Here is a 13,943-nt window from a genome sequence, read left to right as displayed (position 1 = left end):
ACATCACTCTTATTCTGATTTTACTTCACTCTTGTTTACAAATTACATCACTCTTATTCTTATTTTACTTCACTCTTGTTTACAAAACACAAAGAACAACACATAAATATGAAGTGATCTAATTCCAAACTCAAGCACCATCAAGATTCAAGAAATCAAATTCTCATAATAGTAGTGATCAAAAATATATGCCAGTGCAGCAAACACAAAATTGAAGCAAATTAAGTGCATTATTTAGCAACAATTATCCAAAACTGAAACTCTAATCAACAAAAATCAATGATTTCTGTGAGCATGGAAGTAGAATATGACAGCAGCAGCAGTGGCAATGGCTGTGACCATCCACCTCCTTCCACCGCCGATATCCCTAATCACCATCTCCTTCTCATCAAAGCACATCTGCATTTCCTACTCTGCCAAATCTTCCGATTCTACTTTCTCCACAATCCTTTCCAAAACCTGGATTCGCTCATCTCTAGCATCCAATTCCACCATCAGCGACGCCTTTTTCCTCCAATTCAGCGTCCGATTCCTGCAGAACGTGACGACGGCGACGCCAACATCGACGAGAAGGTTGAATCGCGCGAATTTTGCAGAAGAGAGAAGAAAAGGTTGAATCGCACAATGAGGTTGAATCTCCTGCCGCCGCTGCGACAACGGCAGGTACAAGGCGGTGATGAGGATGGAGAAGAGAAGAAGAGGAGATGAATTCTAATTTGCCGACGTATCCTATTTTTGGATATGCAATGACCATTATACCCCTGCCTTGTTATTGTAGAGTAAATTTGTGATTGAGAGAACTAATTTCTCCTTAAATTCAAAAATTAATACTAGCCCTTGATTTTTTTGATCTTGTGGCTATTATTTGTTCTTTAGTTATATGGTTAAGAGGTGTTTGCCATAGATCATGACCCTATATATATATATAATATTATTAATCTTTTATACAGTAGTAGTAATAATAATAATAACAACTAAAATTCGTATTATTATTAATACATATTATTATATCACTAATTAATAACTAATTAAAAAATCTTAATATCTTTTAAAATTATGTATCATAGTATTTAGTTATTATAATAAGAATAGCACCTAATATAATACTAATAATTATTATTGTTATATATTCATTAATTTGTACTGATAAATAAATCTTTAAATGGCAGTGTTCTCCACGTGTCCTTGTTCCTTCAGAGCATCCACAATAGTTCGTGGACAAGCAATAGCTCAGCCATAGCTCAGTCATAAACTCATCTGCCACATCAGCAGCACTAAATTCCTCCTGCCACATCAGCAGGACAAGCAACTGGACAAGCAACTGGGCAAGTAATAGCCCAGCCATAGCACAGCCACATCATTAGCACTAAAAACAAATAATTAAACAATCACACAAAATACGGAATTAAATTTACGACACATATACGGGAAAATTCAATAATAATATTAAAATTTTAAAAAGTATATTAATTAAAAAAAAGTCAAATAAAAAAATTACATTACTTAAAAAAAACTCTTAATCCACGCACGGGCCCCCCGCCTCCGCCGCCTCCTCACTCCTCGCCGTCGTCGCCGTCGTCGCCGCTATCCGGGACCCCCAAATCTGCGGCATCTGAGCCCGCGTCAGAGCCCCCCACCTGTGCCGCCCCGGGATTCAAATCCTCTCGCATACTCACGAGCACGGTGTGAAAAAAAACTCTTTTCCTCGGGGTCAGTTGCATTCTTCCATTGATCTATGATCTTGATCATCTGAGCCTGCGCTTGTTGACGCGCCAAGAAGACGAGGTCGGCTGTCGAGCTGCCAACAGGGGGGATGCCGCCTGGACCTCCTGGGACCTCTGGCGCTCGCGTTGCGCCCGCCTTTGACCAACCGGGCGAGTGCGACGAGTAAATGCGGGAGGGGACGGGGTCTCCTGAGCATCTTCGGGGAGGTCGTGGGAACCGCCGCTGCTACCGCAGGCGTAATCACCTGAATAGTTCAGGCGCTGCTTCTTCGGCCAGCCCGCATCGACACCTGCCCGAAACTTCTCGGAGTCAGTTAGCACCTCGTAGCAGTTCCAGTAGGTGAAGTCCTTGTAAAGGCCGGGCTGGGGGAACTGTTTCTCTGCCAGTCTCCTGCAGTCCTAGTCAGTTTGGCCGCTGGACTTCATTCGGAGGGCATTGGTGTACAAGCCCAAAAATCGGGAGACCCCTGCCCGGATTCGGTCCCACCCCTTTCGGCACTCCTCCCCGCTGCGTGGCCTCCCCTCCGGGCAAAATGCCTTGTAGGCTGCTGCTATTTTAGCCCACAAGTTGAGGATCCTCTGATTGTTCGAGGCGAGGGGGTCATCGCAAACACTGACCCACGCGTTGGACAGTGCGACGTTCTCCAGGTCTGTCCACTTCCTCCGTACCTCCGGCTGCGACGACTCGCCGACCACCTTCTTCCCCTTCTTCTTCTTCTTGGGTGCGCCCCGACCCCGCCCCACGGGAGTGTCCGGTGCCCCGAGATCTATACCCAACTCCTCTAAGGAGAAGGTCTTAGTCCCCTGGAACTGCGTCTCCGCTGGGGTCGATGTGTGCCAAGAAGCAGTACCAAAATCAAAGCTGGGGCGATAGACGTCAAGGCCCCCCGGCGTCCCCTACATCCCCGCCCCCCGGCGTCCCTTGCATCCCCGGGTATCCCGGCGTCATCTGCATCCCGGGTGCCCACCCTGGCATCATCGGCATCCCGGGTTGCATCCCCGGTACCCCCTGCATCGCAGGACCCCCCGGCATCCCCTGCCATTCCGGCATACCACCCCTATATGCCATCCCGGGCATCATCTGCTGCCAAGGGTGCATGTTGTTGTAGTACCCGGGCATCTGACTCCATCCACCTCTCACGGGGACCGTGGGAGTTTGAGACCCGCTCGTCCCTGAAGTTGGCTCGTTGTTGAGATCCATTTCTCGTTGTTGCTCTTGTACAGAAATTAAGATAGAGAAAGTACTCGTTAAAACAAGTGGTGTGAATGAAAATGACTTGCAAATCGCATATATATAGAGTTCTGAAAATAAATAAAAAAATAAAAAATCCGCTCGCCGGTCGCTTGCCGAAATAGAGGCGAGTGGATCGGCGAGCGCCCGGGAATCGGCGTGCGCTCGCCGAAATTCTCACCTATTATTTAGTTATTATAATAAGAATAGCACCTAATATAAGTACTAGTAATTATTATTGTTATATATTCATTAATTTGTACTGATAAATAAATCTTTAAATGGCAGTGTTCTCCACGTGTCCTTGTTCCTTCACACCTCTTTTTCTCTCCCGCCGGCTGCCGCCCGTCGCTTGGTCTTACGCTTGTATTTTTTAATTTGCAATAGTAATTTTTCTTTTTTTTATGTGTAATTTAAATAATTCCTAATCTTCAGAAAGCCGAGCCTGTTGCCAATTACTTATTTATAATAGTAGTAGTAGTATTAATAAGTAAAAATTACTTGAGCGTTCAATTATATGCCCGTTTTATGCGGCTTATTTATAATCCTTACATACTACCCAACAAGTGACAACTAGTAATAAATCTTCATCCAAAATATACAGTACAAAGGATCTTAGTTGGTAATAATTGGTAAAATATTTATACCTCTGATCCTATAGGATTATGCATCCAATAATACCCAAATCAAGTTCATTTCCTGCTTCAAAACATTTCTACTGTTATTTGGCGATAAAATGAGAAATTATACTACTCCATATATTTTGCCCAAATAAGAAGCATCAAAATCCCGAATTTTTTTGGCTTTGAGGAAAAACAAATGTGAATGAAAATAATACTAGTAAAAATTCTCAAAATTAATAAGCAAATAATGAATTCATACTTTTTACTAACATTTTGTTTCAGTTGATATTTAATTTTGTTGTGGGCAGTTTCTCTTCTTCTTTCAATCTTCTCTCTCTTTAACTTCCCCGCCGTTTCCCTCTGCCCTCTTCCTCCTCTTCTTCTTCTCTGTAATCCTTCATCAGATATTAACAAGCCAACACTTATTGGTGAAAAAAAAACCATTTTTGCGCCTATGCATACATGTATACAACAGCATGCATTCTGATTTTTGAAAGTTGAAGAAACACACTTAGTTCAAGTAGTATTTCTTGGTGAGTTTCTGATTGATGGCGGAAGGAATGTTGCAAATCGACGCGCTTCAAGGCAAGAGCCTCAACGACATGGATTTGGCCATAAGAAAAGCAGAAGAAGCTTGTACGATACTAACCCTTTTCACTAATCATCTTAATTTCACCATGCCCTTCCAAAATCAATGTCTAGTGATGATCAATCATATTGCTGCATTCTTGAATAATTGAGACATCGTGTTGCAGCATTGAGAAGATTTGATGCGGCCGGCTGGTTAAGGAAGATGGTGGGAGTGGTTACAGCAAGGGATTTGCCTGATCACCCCTCTGAAGAAGATTTTCGACTTGGTCTCCGAAGTGGAATTATAATCTGCAATGCCCTAAACAAGATTTACCCTGCCGCCATTCCAAAAGTAGGCCTTACTTATCTTGCTCTTGAATAATCAATGTCATGTTCTGTTTTCCATGCTGCAATTTCCTATAGGTAGTTGAGGCTCCTTCGGGTAGTGTGATTGTTCCGGATGGTGCTGCTCTTTCGGCTTTCCAATATTTCGAGAATGTTAGGAACTTTCTCAACTCTGCAGAAGAAATGGGGATTCCAGTTTTTGAAGCTTCTGATCTGGAACAGGTGCGTAGAAAAGGTGGATGTTATTGATCTGATTGAACCTTTGCAATGCTTGATTTAATATCTAAATCATTAGGGAGGGAAGAGTTCAAGAATTGTAAACTGTGTGCTGGCCCTGAAGTCTTACTATGAATGGAAGGAAGGGGGTGGGAAAGGCGTGTGGAAATTCTGTGGAACTTGGAAGCCTCATTCGGCATCCAAGCAATTTGTCAGGAAGAGTTCTGATGATCTGTTTGTGAATTCCCTCTCAAGGAACTCATCCGTTGTTGAGCAGAATGGCCAGGACTTTAATGACATGGTTTGTATGCTTACTGCTCGTATATGTCTCACGTTAGCTGTTTTTTAGTCTGTGCTTCCATTTTCAGGGTACCTCTGAGGCCTTGCACTCGTTTGTTCGTGAGCTTCTTTCTGATAATAAGCAAGAAGATATCCCTCTGGTACGTGATTTTAGAGTCGAGAGCAGCTGCTACTCGAAACTTATTGGTCACAATGTTTCATCATTCATTGCAAAATGTAACAGTCTTCCATTGTTTCAGTCATCGGCATTTTCTCACTGGTATGGCAGATAGGAGCACAATTTTCTACTTCTGAAAATCTCAAGGAGTTTGTTTTTTGCAGGTCATTGAGAGTATGATAAGCAAAGTTATGGAAGAATTTGAACAGCGGTTAGCAAGACAAAATGAACAGGTGGGGCTGGTGATTGCTCGTTTAGAGTTTCAATAGAAGCTCTGTTACTTTTAACTAGTTTCACAATGCCTATGCACATGCAATAGAGTAACAATTAACTTAAAAGAGGAAATAAGTTCTAAGTGCTGTTTTGCATTTGTGAGTACAATAGACTGAAACAAGTTCAAGATGTGTGGATGTCCCAAGTTCCAACGAGCATCAAGTTGTCGAGGTCTGAAGGATTGTTGCATCTTAATGATTTTTACTGTTCATAACCTCATTGCGGTGTTTATGTATAACAGGTTGGTACAAGTTTGAGAGACATAGATGTTACAAGTTCCTGCCTGAGTTCTGAGGTAAAGTCTAATTAAATGCTGCATCTTAGTGATTTGTGCATTACAAACCTCAAAAAACATGGGCTGAGATTTCTTGGTTTTATGCAAGACTTCAAACATAATGGAAGACGAGAGTTGGTCCAAGAATGATTTGTGCAATGGAAATCCCAAACAACACGTTTCCAAGCGTAGAGACTTGATTGAATACCATCAAAGAAGCATGCAGGTCCTTCAAATGAGAGATTGGCTGTTATAAACAATTCCTACTTTCGAATTTGGTCTCTTTTAATAACATATAATTCACTTTGTAGGAACTCAAAAGTACTCTTCACTCAACGAAGGAAGACCTACATTTACTACACATGAAGTATCAAGAGGAACTCCAATATCTAGGTATCTATTTATTATCTGTTACACCTTACCCTTCCTTCATTGAAGCAAACAGAAAGCAATAACTTAATCTTATTTGATGATAGGTAAACACTTGAATGGTCTTGCTGGTGCCGCTTCTCGATACCAGGAGGTTCTTGAGGAGAATCGCAAACTTTACAATCAAGTGCAGGACCTCAAGGGTAAATTTCAGTTGGTTTGAATATATTGGAAAAGCGTCTAGGCATGGTGATACTGGGATTTTGACAGGAAATATAAGGGTATACTGCCGAATACGACCATTTTTGCCGCGAGGGCCAACAGGTTTAAGTACTGCAGAAGCTCTGGATGGACAGACTATCTCAATAATTACTCCTGCAAAAAATGGCAAGGGGAAGAAGTTGTTCACTTTCAACAAGGTTTTCGGTCCATCTGCCAGCCAAGGTGATTAGCCTTTTTCATATATTGGATTCATAAATATCTCACAAGTACTAATGTTTCTTGATTCTGCAGAAGAAGTATTTTCTGATACACAGCCACTGATTCGTTCCGTGCTTGACGGGTATAATGTTTGCATATTTGCTTATGGCCAAACTGGTTCAGGAAAAACATATACTATGGTAAGAGATTATGTTACTTTAGATCTTTCAGAGTTGAATTCTATCTAATTCATCTTTTCCTTGAACCTGCAGACTGGACCCCAGGAACTTACACCCGAAAGCTTAGGTGTAAACTACCGAGCTCTGAGTGATTTATTTTTCATCTCACAGCAGAGAAAAGACAGCATGTCATATGATGTCTTTGTCCAGATGATAGAAATCTACAATGAACAAGTTAGAGACCTCCTCGTCTCTGATGGTGTCAATAAAAATATCCTTGGAGAAAAGTTATGTTATCCTTGTTAATGTTTTTTTTAAATTCTTTGTGAGCTCGTCTTTTTTCCTCAACTCATTACAACATTAGAAATCCGCAACAGCTCCCATAACGGTATCAACGTACCAAATGCAAATATTGTTCCTGTTTCATCGACATCTGATGTCATCAACCTGATGAACATTGGGCTTAAAAATCGTGCAGTTGGTTCCACTTCAATGAATGAGCGAAGTAGTCGTTCTCACAGGCACTTTTTCTTACTCTTTCTTGATTTTGTTTCCCATTGTTGTTATAATGAGTTAAACTGAACATTAATCCATGCATGAGCCTGCAGTTGCGTGACTGTTCATGTTCAAGGAAGAAATCTGACATCTGGGTCGATTACTTGTGGTAGTATGCATCTGGTCGACCTGGCAGGAAGCGAACGAGCTGATAAAACAGATGCAGTGGGCGATAGGTTGAAGGAGTCTCAGCATATTAACCGATCTCTATCTGCTTTAGGCGACGTGATAGCCTCTCTTGCCCAAAAGCAGTCGCACATCCCTTACAGAAACAGTAAGCTCACGCAGCTGCTCCAAGATTCACTAGGTAAGATTCAGACAGCATCCGAGGCCAGCGTACATCTCTCTAGTACCTTTTACTTACTAATATCTGAATCATTCATGTTTTTATAGGGGGCCAGGCAAAGACTCTAATGTTCATTCACATCAGCCCGGAACCTGATGCTCTTGCAGAGACAGTGAGCACGTTGAAGTTTGCTGAACGTGTGTCTACTGTCGAGCTTGGTGCTGCTCGAGCAAATAAAGATAGTTCGGTTGTCAGAGAACTAAAAGAACAGGTTTGGCACTGTTTTGTTATTTTCTTTATTAACATATGCATTAATCCATCATTGGCATCCAACTACGTGCAGATAGCTAGTCTTAAAGCAGCCTTGTCACGGCAAGAGAGAGGAGAAGATGGAGCCACAAATGGATATCTTACATATTCTCCAGCGCCATCTTGGCAAAGTATAGGAGATGTTAGTAAGGGAGAGGTAGGAAACTCAAACCATGAAACGATGTTTTGCACAGCAGTTGTTTTACGTCTGTGCATTGTCCACTGCAGGGGCAGACTGAGTCAGTATTGAGCATGCATAGCTTTGATGGCGAGGACTTGATGGCTTCTCCAATCAGTGTGGTGTCAACGGAAGAGGAAAGAAGTGTATCTGGTGATTGGGTCGATAAGGTTATGGTGAAGAGCCACTTAGGAGATCAGTCACCAGAGATGTGTAGACGTGATACTTCCAAGGTATATCCGGAACATTCATTGAGCGAAATTGCAGTCCTAAGACGAGACAACAGTTTGGGAAGGAATCAATTTGAGGGTGCAGCAGAATTAGAATACGTGGAAGTAGAAGCTAGTGATGAATCAGACTACCAGTGGCAAACAAATGGTGTCAAGCAAAATGGAGGGGGAGGAACAAAAGCCAAAACACCTACTCAAAATCAAAGGCAGATGAAAAGCCCAGAAATAAGGTAAATGTGGATATTAATCCAACTTAAATAGCTCAAGTATATGCATGGATGCTTATGGCTTTACTCTCTAGATCCTTTGTCATTCGTTTTGTGTTTGTAATTTGTAGGAGCCTGATTCCTCAACTACCAACGAGGAAAGTCGCGAATGGATCTAATTCGCCATCGATGAAAAATGGAAAGAAACCAGCTGTGGTTGACGGGAGACGAAAGCCTGCCTCAACCGTTCGGAAGTGAGAGCCTAATGTATCGTCTTTGCATTCATTGATTAGAATGTGTTAACAAATTGTCAGGCGTTCCTGTTTTCCATTTTGCAGTGGTGATTCTTAGCATTGCTTTCAAACGGAAGTGACAGCCTAATGTATCCGTCTTTGCATTCACTCTTTTGTGAATTGTAATTCTTCCACTGTACAAGAAGAGAGAATCATATTGAAAGAAGTTTACACTGTAGTTATTTGCATTGCTTTTCTTCCATTATTACATTGCACTAATAATGTTTATACATTGACATGAACTTCCAAATTCTAATGGAAGAATGAATATGATTGAGAGTTAGTTGGTCAAATCCAAAAAAATGGATTTTACGAACTTTAATCACCAAGTCCTTATGATTTATGCAGCTATTTAAAGGGACAAGTATTGGGCAGCAATCACCAAAAAATCAAATTTGTCACACATGAATTATACCTAATCGATTCGCTACAAGCTATAAATGTATGAAAATACAAAATATCAATAGAAACTTAAAGAAGTAAAGGTAACTGCAAGAAAGAAACAATATACATTGCCAGATATTAGAAGACATGGCTCGACCTGTTGGAATCAGTTTCACTCATTATTTTGAGATTCTTCTTCCGCCTACATGCTGAAACTTGTGTTGATGCACTTCCCTAAAATAATCCTTCACCTGCATGCAAATAAATGGGACATTGCTTCACCAAATAATAGAAATGGATAATAAAATTCTAAAACTCTGATCACAAGTATATATGATAACTTACGCAGCTCATCGATAGAAATACTGCTCATACTTTCCCCTGGCTTTATAAGCCGAACCCTTCCTGCAAAATTAGGCAGGTTATTAGACCACAATGAGATTCACAGAAAACATATGTACCAATTTTTTATTTATTATGCAGTATTAGATCTTTCACAGTGCTTCAAATTTTCCAACTAAACAAACACTCTCCTGTATAAATGAGACTTCATTGTAAATAACAACTCATGATGGTCATCTTTTACTCAAACTATTTGAGTAATTTGATCTAATTGCATTGGCACAACTTCGAGATTTACTATGATTACAAATTTATATTAGTAGTAAAAGAACTTAAATCATGTGAGCCATAATCATCGATGCTTTATGTTTCAACATGAAGTATAAACTTCTGAAGCGAAACACAATGCCAAGAACTAGAATGCAACATATAATCTTAATAAGAGCAGATACATTATACAACAATATAGGTTAGTTAGTCGCTTTTGTATAACAAATTTCAGATGCAACTGCTTATTTGGAATGGAAATGCTGATCTGGATCAATGAGAAAATTCTTGCTGGAAACAAGTTAGTCCTAGAACAAGACATGCACACCCAGTTTAAGGGGGCAATGCTTTCAAATAAGTCCACACGTGCTTGACTGATCCACTGTGATAAACTACAAGCAGCACAAATTAATATTCACTCTCAGCCACCATAATACACCAAAATGCATATACTATATGTTTGGCAATTTTTTTTATCAGATTCACCGGTTAATTAGTTACTTTGCAATAATTCATGTATATGATCTTTCAATTGAATTTCACTATTCATTACATCTATTTCAAACATTCATTCAAAACCGTACTTCTGTTAGTAAGCATAGAGATTCAAATTCACATACCATCACGACGCACACAAATTTCTGGTATGCTTTTTATGTCTCCATTGATGCTGTCATTGTAGACTCTTGTTTCAATATCACCCTCAACGTAAACAGAAGAACTGGAAATGAGCTCCATATATTAGATGGTACTCCAAGAAAAACATGGAGACTTGACGTTTAAGTAAAAAAAAGAAAAAAAATGATAACTTCCTACTTTTTCACAACTTGTTGCACTGCATAGGCAGCAAGCATAGGGTTGTGAACTGCAATACGATGCCACTGAGCAGGTTTTGGCAAGTCATTAGAACCAATGGTCCGCTGATCAAACATACCTCCAGTTCCTACAGTGAATGTGGTCACAGTTCTACCATTCCTCAAGATCTTTTGGATGGGGGCTTGACCAACTTTTCCGCATATAATAGCCTAATACAAACAGGAAAACAAAATATTAAGTATGAGTACATGTCCTAGATCTGATTAGTGAAGAAATCTCCATACAAAATATTCGATAAAACAAGCAAATAAACCACACAATTGACTAAGTTCATATTCAAGATCAGAGATTCCATGAATATATTCCAAAATTGGTTCTGGATTACTCATGCATGTTTTTAATAAAGATCCTCATCAGGTTATATCCCATTGTGAAATAGAAGTATGTCTCTATCCCTATAGCCCTCACAACTCGAACTAACTTATATGATCCAGAATCACACGTCAACCATCTCAAATGAACAATGCAAGACTCAAACCCTAGAAATAACAATTTGAACAAATGATATCTCAACTGCTGAAGATGATACTCCTATCATATCTATGAGCTGAAGGTTTCCAGTGAGGTAATCATTCAATAGAATCACAAACATACCCGGTGCACGCCGCGAAAATTCCAGCCTTTCCTGGGATCAACGCCCTGGAGCTGTAACTCCGGCCTCTCTGAAAGAAAATCATCATCCTCGATTTCCGGGGCATCTACACCCTCTTTGTCAGGGGAATTTCCCGAGTTGAATGAGTCAGTCGAGAAGAATACCTTCGATATCCTTTGCGAACACGCCGCTGTTTTCCAAGCCAAAAAAAAATATTTCAATCCCCAAAATTTTTGCAAGGTAACATTATCACATGCTATTTCGAGTTATTATGCTGAAAAATCAATAAAATTCTTCATTGAAGAAAATGAAAAGAAAGCAGGTTTCAATCAGATATACAAATGGCTGGATAAAAACCTATACCCATAGCAAAAATTTGAAAAAACGGCAAATTAATTTTGTGCAAGCAAGAAAGGAACAACAGAGAGAATGCAGAAGTGGAAATTACCTGTGGAAAAATTAGGAAGGCGGAGAAGATTGCGGAATTTAGGGGCGAGTGAAGTCATGGGCGTTGAGAGTGTGAATGATGAAGTGAGGTTTAACAGACCAGCCATCAAACGCAAGGGTTTTAGAGCATCCACAACGGTGCGGAAGAGTCGGCATCCGTCTGCGCCGCTTACACGGTGGTGTCTCGCCGCCGCTGCGCTCGCACCGCGCCAGCGAGCAGGACACATGGCGTTGGGCGATTGGGCAACGGCATAGCCGTTGCCTTTAAATGTTTTTTTATTTAAAATCGGTTTTTAATTAAAAAAATCGATAAAAGGTTAAAAAAAAATCACTTCCCAAAAAAAAATATATCCGTTTATTACCGTTTTTTACACCTTTTATTTTTTCCCCCAAAAATACACACTTTCATCTATAAATACCCCACTTTCACACCCAAAAATTCACATCAAACTACACAATTCTCATCTTCATTCTCCAATATCCATTCTCATCTTCATTCTCCCATATCCATTTTCATCTTCATTCTCTCATACCCTAACAATGTCCGGCCAAGGCGAAGACAACCTGCCCTCTCACGGTTGGAACCCCGAATGGTTTGGTGGACAACCGTTTCCTAGTCCGGAAACGAAATATTTGGCCTCTCCTCAAACCCAAGATTCGGCCGTTCCGGGTGGCTACCGGCCATTCCCTATCGACGACCAAGGTGCCTCCCAAGGGCGATACGGGTGGACACCGGAGCCTAGGCCGACCGCCCTCTCCCAAACTCCGCTGGCTCCTACTCGTAGCGGTGTCCGGACACCGTACACTCCGGCGGAGATGGATAAATTGTTCAAGGCGTACTTCGAAATCTCCGAAGATGCGGCGGTTGGCACGAACCAATCCGGCGATCACTTTTGGTGGCGCGTCTCTCGCCGGTACAATGTAAACCGGCCGCCGGGAACGATCGAGCGCAACGAGAGTATGGTGCGCAACTGCATCGGCCGAGCCAACGAAGAAATTGGCAAGTTCAATGGTTATTTCCTCCAGGAGATGCGGAATGCCGGGAGCGGCCGGAGCGAGGTCGACATCATCACTGCCGCGCTGAGCACCTACCAATCCATGAACGGTAAGTCGTTCAAGTACCTCAACGTTTGGCAGGAAACACGGTTCCACCCGAAGTATATGGGAGGCGTAACATCCTCCTCTAGCGGCTCCTCCAAACGGTCAAGGTCGGTATCCCTATCCGACGCCGGCTCCGAAGAAGTGGCTAACCAACCCGCCGGAGCTAACTTGGGTAGCCCCGACGCCGAACCAAGCGGTTCCCGACGCCGACCGCAAGGAAGGAAGAAGGCGGCGGCCGACCGCCGCAACTCCATCTGCCCTCGCTCCCGAACCCGCTCCCTATGTGCCACCTCCACCCCCGAACAACTCGTTGTGGATGCTCTTACACCAACTCAATATGACTGATAGGTCAACTATGACTCCCACGTAACTTCAAACGCACGAGACCATGATATTGGGTCTCCAAAAATAATTGGGGTTAGTGCCGCCGGATGAGTAGTCTTCCTCGGATAATATTAGCCAATAATTATGTAATTTTTAATTTTTAGGAGTTTAATTATGTAATTTTTAATTTTTAGTATTTTAATTATGTTATTTTAATTTTTAAGACTTTAATTATGTCTTTTTTATTTTATTTGTAATTTGTAATATTTATTGTGGTTTTTTAATGAATTTTAGTATTATGGAAATGTTTTTGTTTAATTGAATTTTAAATTAACTGTACTCGTCCTTGCGGAAGAGCACAGTTGTGGGTGTTGTGCTCTTGCCAGAGAGCAGGCAGAAAAAGTGAGGCCGGGCCCACAACCGTGCCGCTGGCAAGAGCACGATTGTGGATGCTCTTAAGATCATCCACTACGCTGTCCCCCCACCGTCCCTTAAACTACTATTTGAGGGTCCCACTGTACTTTATTCCTACATCCCTAAAGTAAGGGACAGAACCTGCAACGCTCCGTCCCTTAACAATCCTTTATTTCGTCCCTTAAATTACTATTCATTCATTTTTATTTTTTATTTTTTTTCCAACACAATTCAATTAAAACAAACACACTTCATTAAAATTAAAATAACATTACAGCATAAAATAAAAATACAACTTAAAATTTAAAAAAAATATAATTAAAATCTTAAAAAATAAAAATGACATAATTTAAAATACAATTTTATATGGACATCCTTGAATGTTTTATGTTTCACTTTCGATGTGGGACAAAATTCATTCTTGGATGTCTCTATAAAAGAGAAACAACCAAGAATGA

At 41.0% G+C, this 13,943-nt stretch overlaps 2 protein-coding genes across 2 annotated transcripts; one reads left to right on the top strand and one right to left on the bottom strand.

Annotated features, from left to right (window-relative positions):
- Positions 1-3,890: 3,890 nt before the first annotated feature.
- On the top strand, positions 3,891-9,008 carry LOC121798823 (kinesin-like protein KIN-14G). The gene is made up of 21 exons (XM_042198031.1): positions 3,891-4,214; positions 4,334-4,500; positions 4,572-4,715; positions 4,789-5,010; positions 5,078-5,149; positions 5,331-5,399; positions 5,551-5,610; positions 5,681-5,734; positions 5,823-5,939; positions 6,025-6,106; positions 6,190-6,285; positions 6,353-6,526; positions 6,596-6,702; positions 6,775-6,953; positions 7,041-7,202; positions 7,290-7,543; positions 7,630-7,793; positions 7,866-7,988; positions 8,060-8,469; positions 8,577-8,699; positions 8,784-9,008. Exons 1-21 carry the CDS (start codon positions 4,127-4,129, stop codon positions 8,794-8,796), a joined length of 2,880 nt encoding a protein of 959 aa, XP_042053965.1. The 5' UTR covers positions 3,891-4,126; the 3' UTR covers positions 8,797-9,008.
- A 108-nt stretch (positions 9,009-9,116) lies between these two features.
- On the bottom strand, positions 9,117-11,765 carry LOC121798822 (single-stranded DNA-binding protein, mitochondrial-like). Its single transcript, XM_042198030.1, has 6 exons — positions 11,648-11,765; positions 11,202-11,389; positions 10,548-10,756; positions 10,352-10,452; positions 9,468-9,527; positions 9,117-9,373 (listed from the first exon to the last, which is right to left on the bottom strand). Exons 1-6 carry the CDS (start codon positions 11,751-11,753, stop codon positions 9,357-9,359), a joined length of 681 nt encoding a protein of 226 aa, XP_042053964.1. The 5' UTR covers positions 11,754-11,765; the 3' UTR covers positions 9,117-9,356.
- Between the last annotated feature and the right edge of the window lie 2,178 nt (positions 11,766-13,943).

Source organism: Salvia splendens, chromosome 4, assembly GCF_004379255.2.
Source record: "Salvia splendens isolate huo1 chromosome 4, SspV2, whole genome shotgun sequence".
NCBI classification, from domain to species: domain Eukaryota; kingdom Viridiplantae; phylum Streptophyta; class Magnoliopsida; order Lamiales; family Lamiaceae; genus Salvia; species Salvia splendens.
This window is presented reverse-complemented; position numbering and strand designations above follow the sequence as displayed.

Coding starts and splice junctions, on each gene's coding strand:
- LOC121798823 (XM_042198031.1), top strand. CDS start 4,127: ATGGCGGAAGGAATGTTGCAAATCGACGCGCTTCAAGGCAAGAGCCTC. Junction 5,611..5,680: donor ACGAGCATCAAGTTGTCGAG/GTCTGAAGGATT, acceptor TATGTATAACAG/GTTGGTACAAGTTTGAGAGA. Junction 5,735..5,822: donor GTTCCTGCCTGAGTTCTGAG/GTAAAGTCTAAT, acceptor GTTTTATGCAAG/ACTTCAAACATAATGGAAGA.
- LOC121798822 (XM_042198030.1), bottom strand. CDS start 11,753: ATGGCTGGTCTGTTAAACCTCACTTCATCATTCACACTCTCAACGCCC. Junction 11,390..11,647: donor CCTTCCTAATTTTTCCACAG/GTAATTTCCACT, acceptor CTTGGAAAACAG/CGGCGTGTTCGCAAAGGATA. Junction 10,757..11,201: donor ATTTTCGCGGCGTGCACCGG/GTATGTTTGTGA, acceptor TGTTTGTATTAG/GCTATTATATGCGGAAAAGT.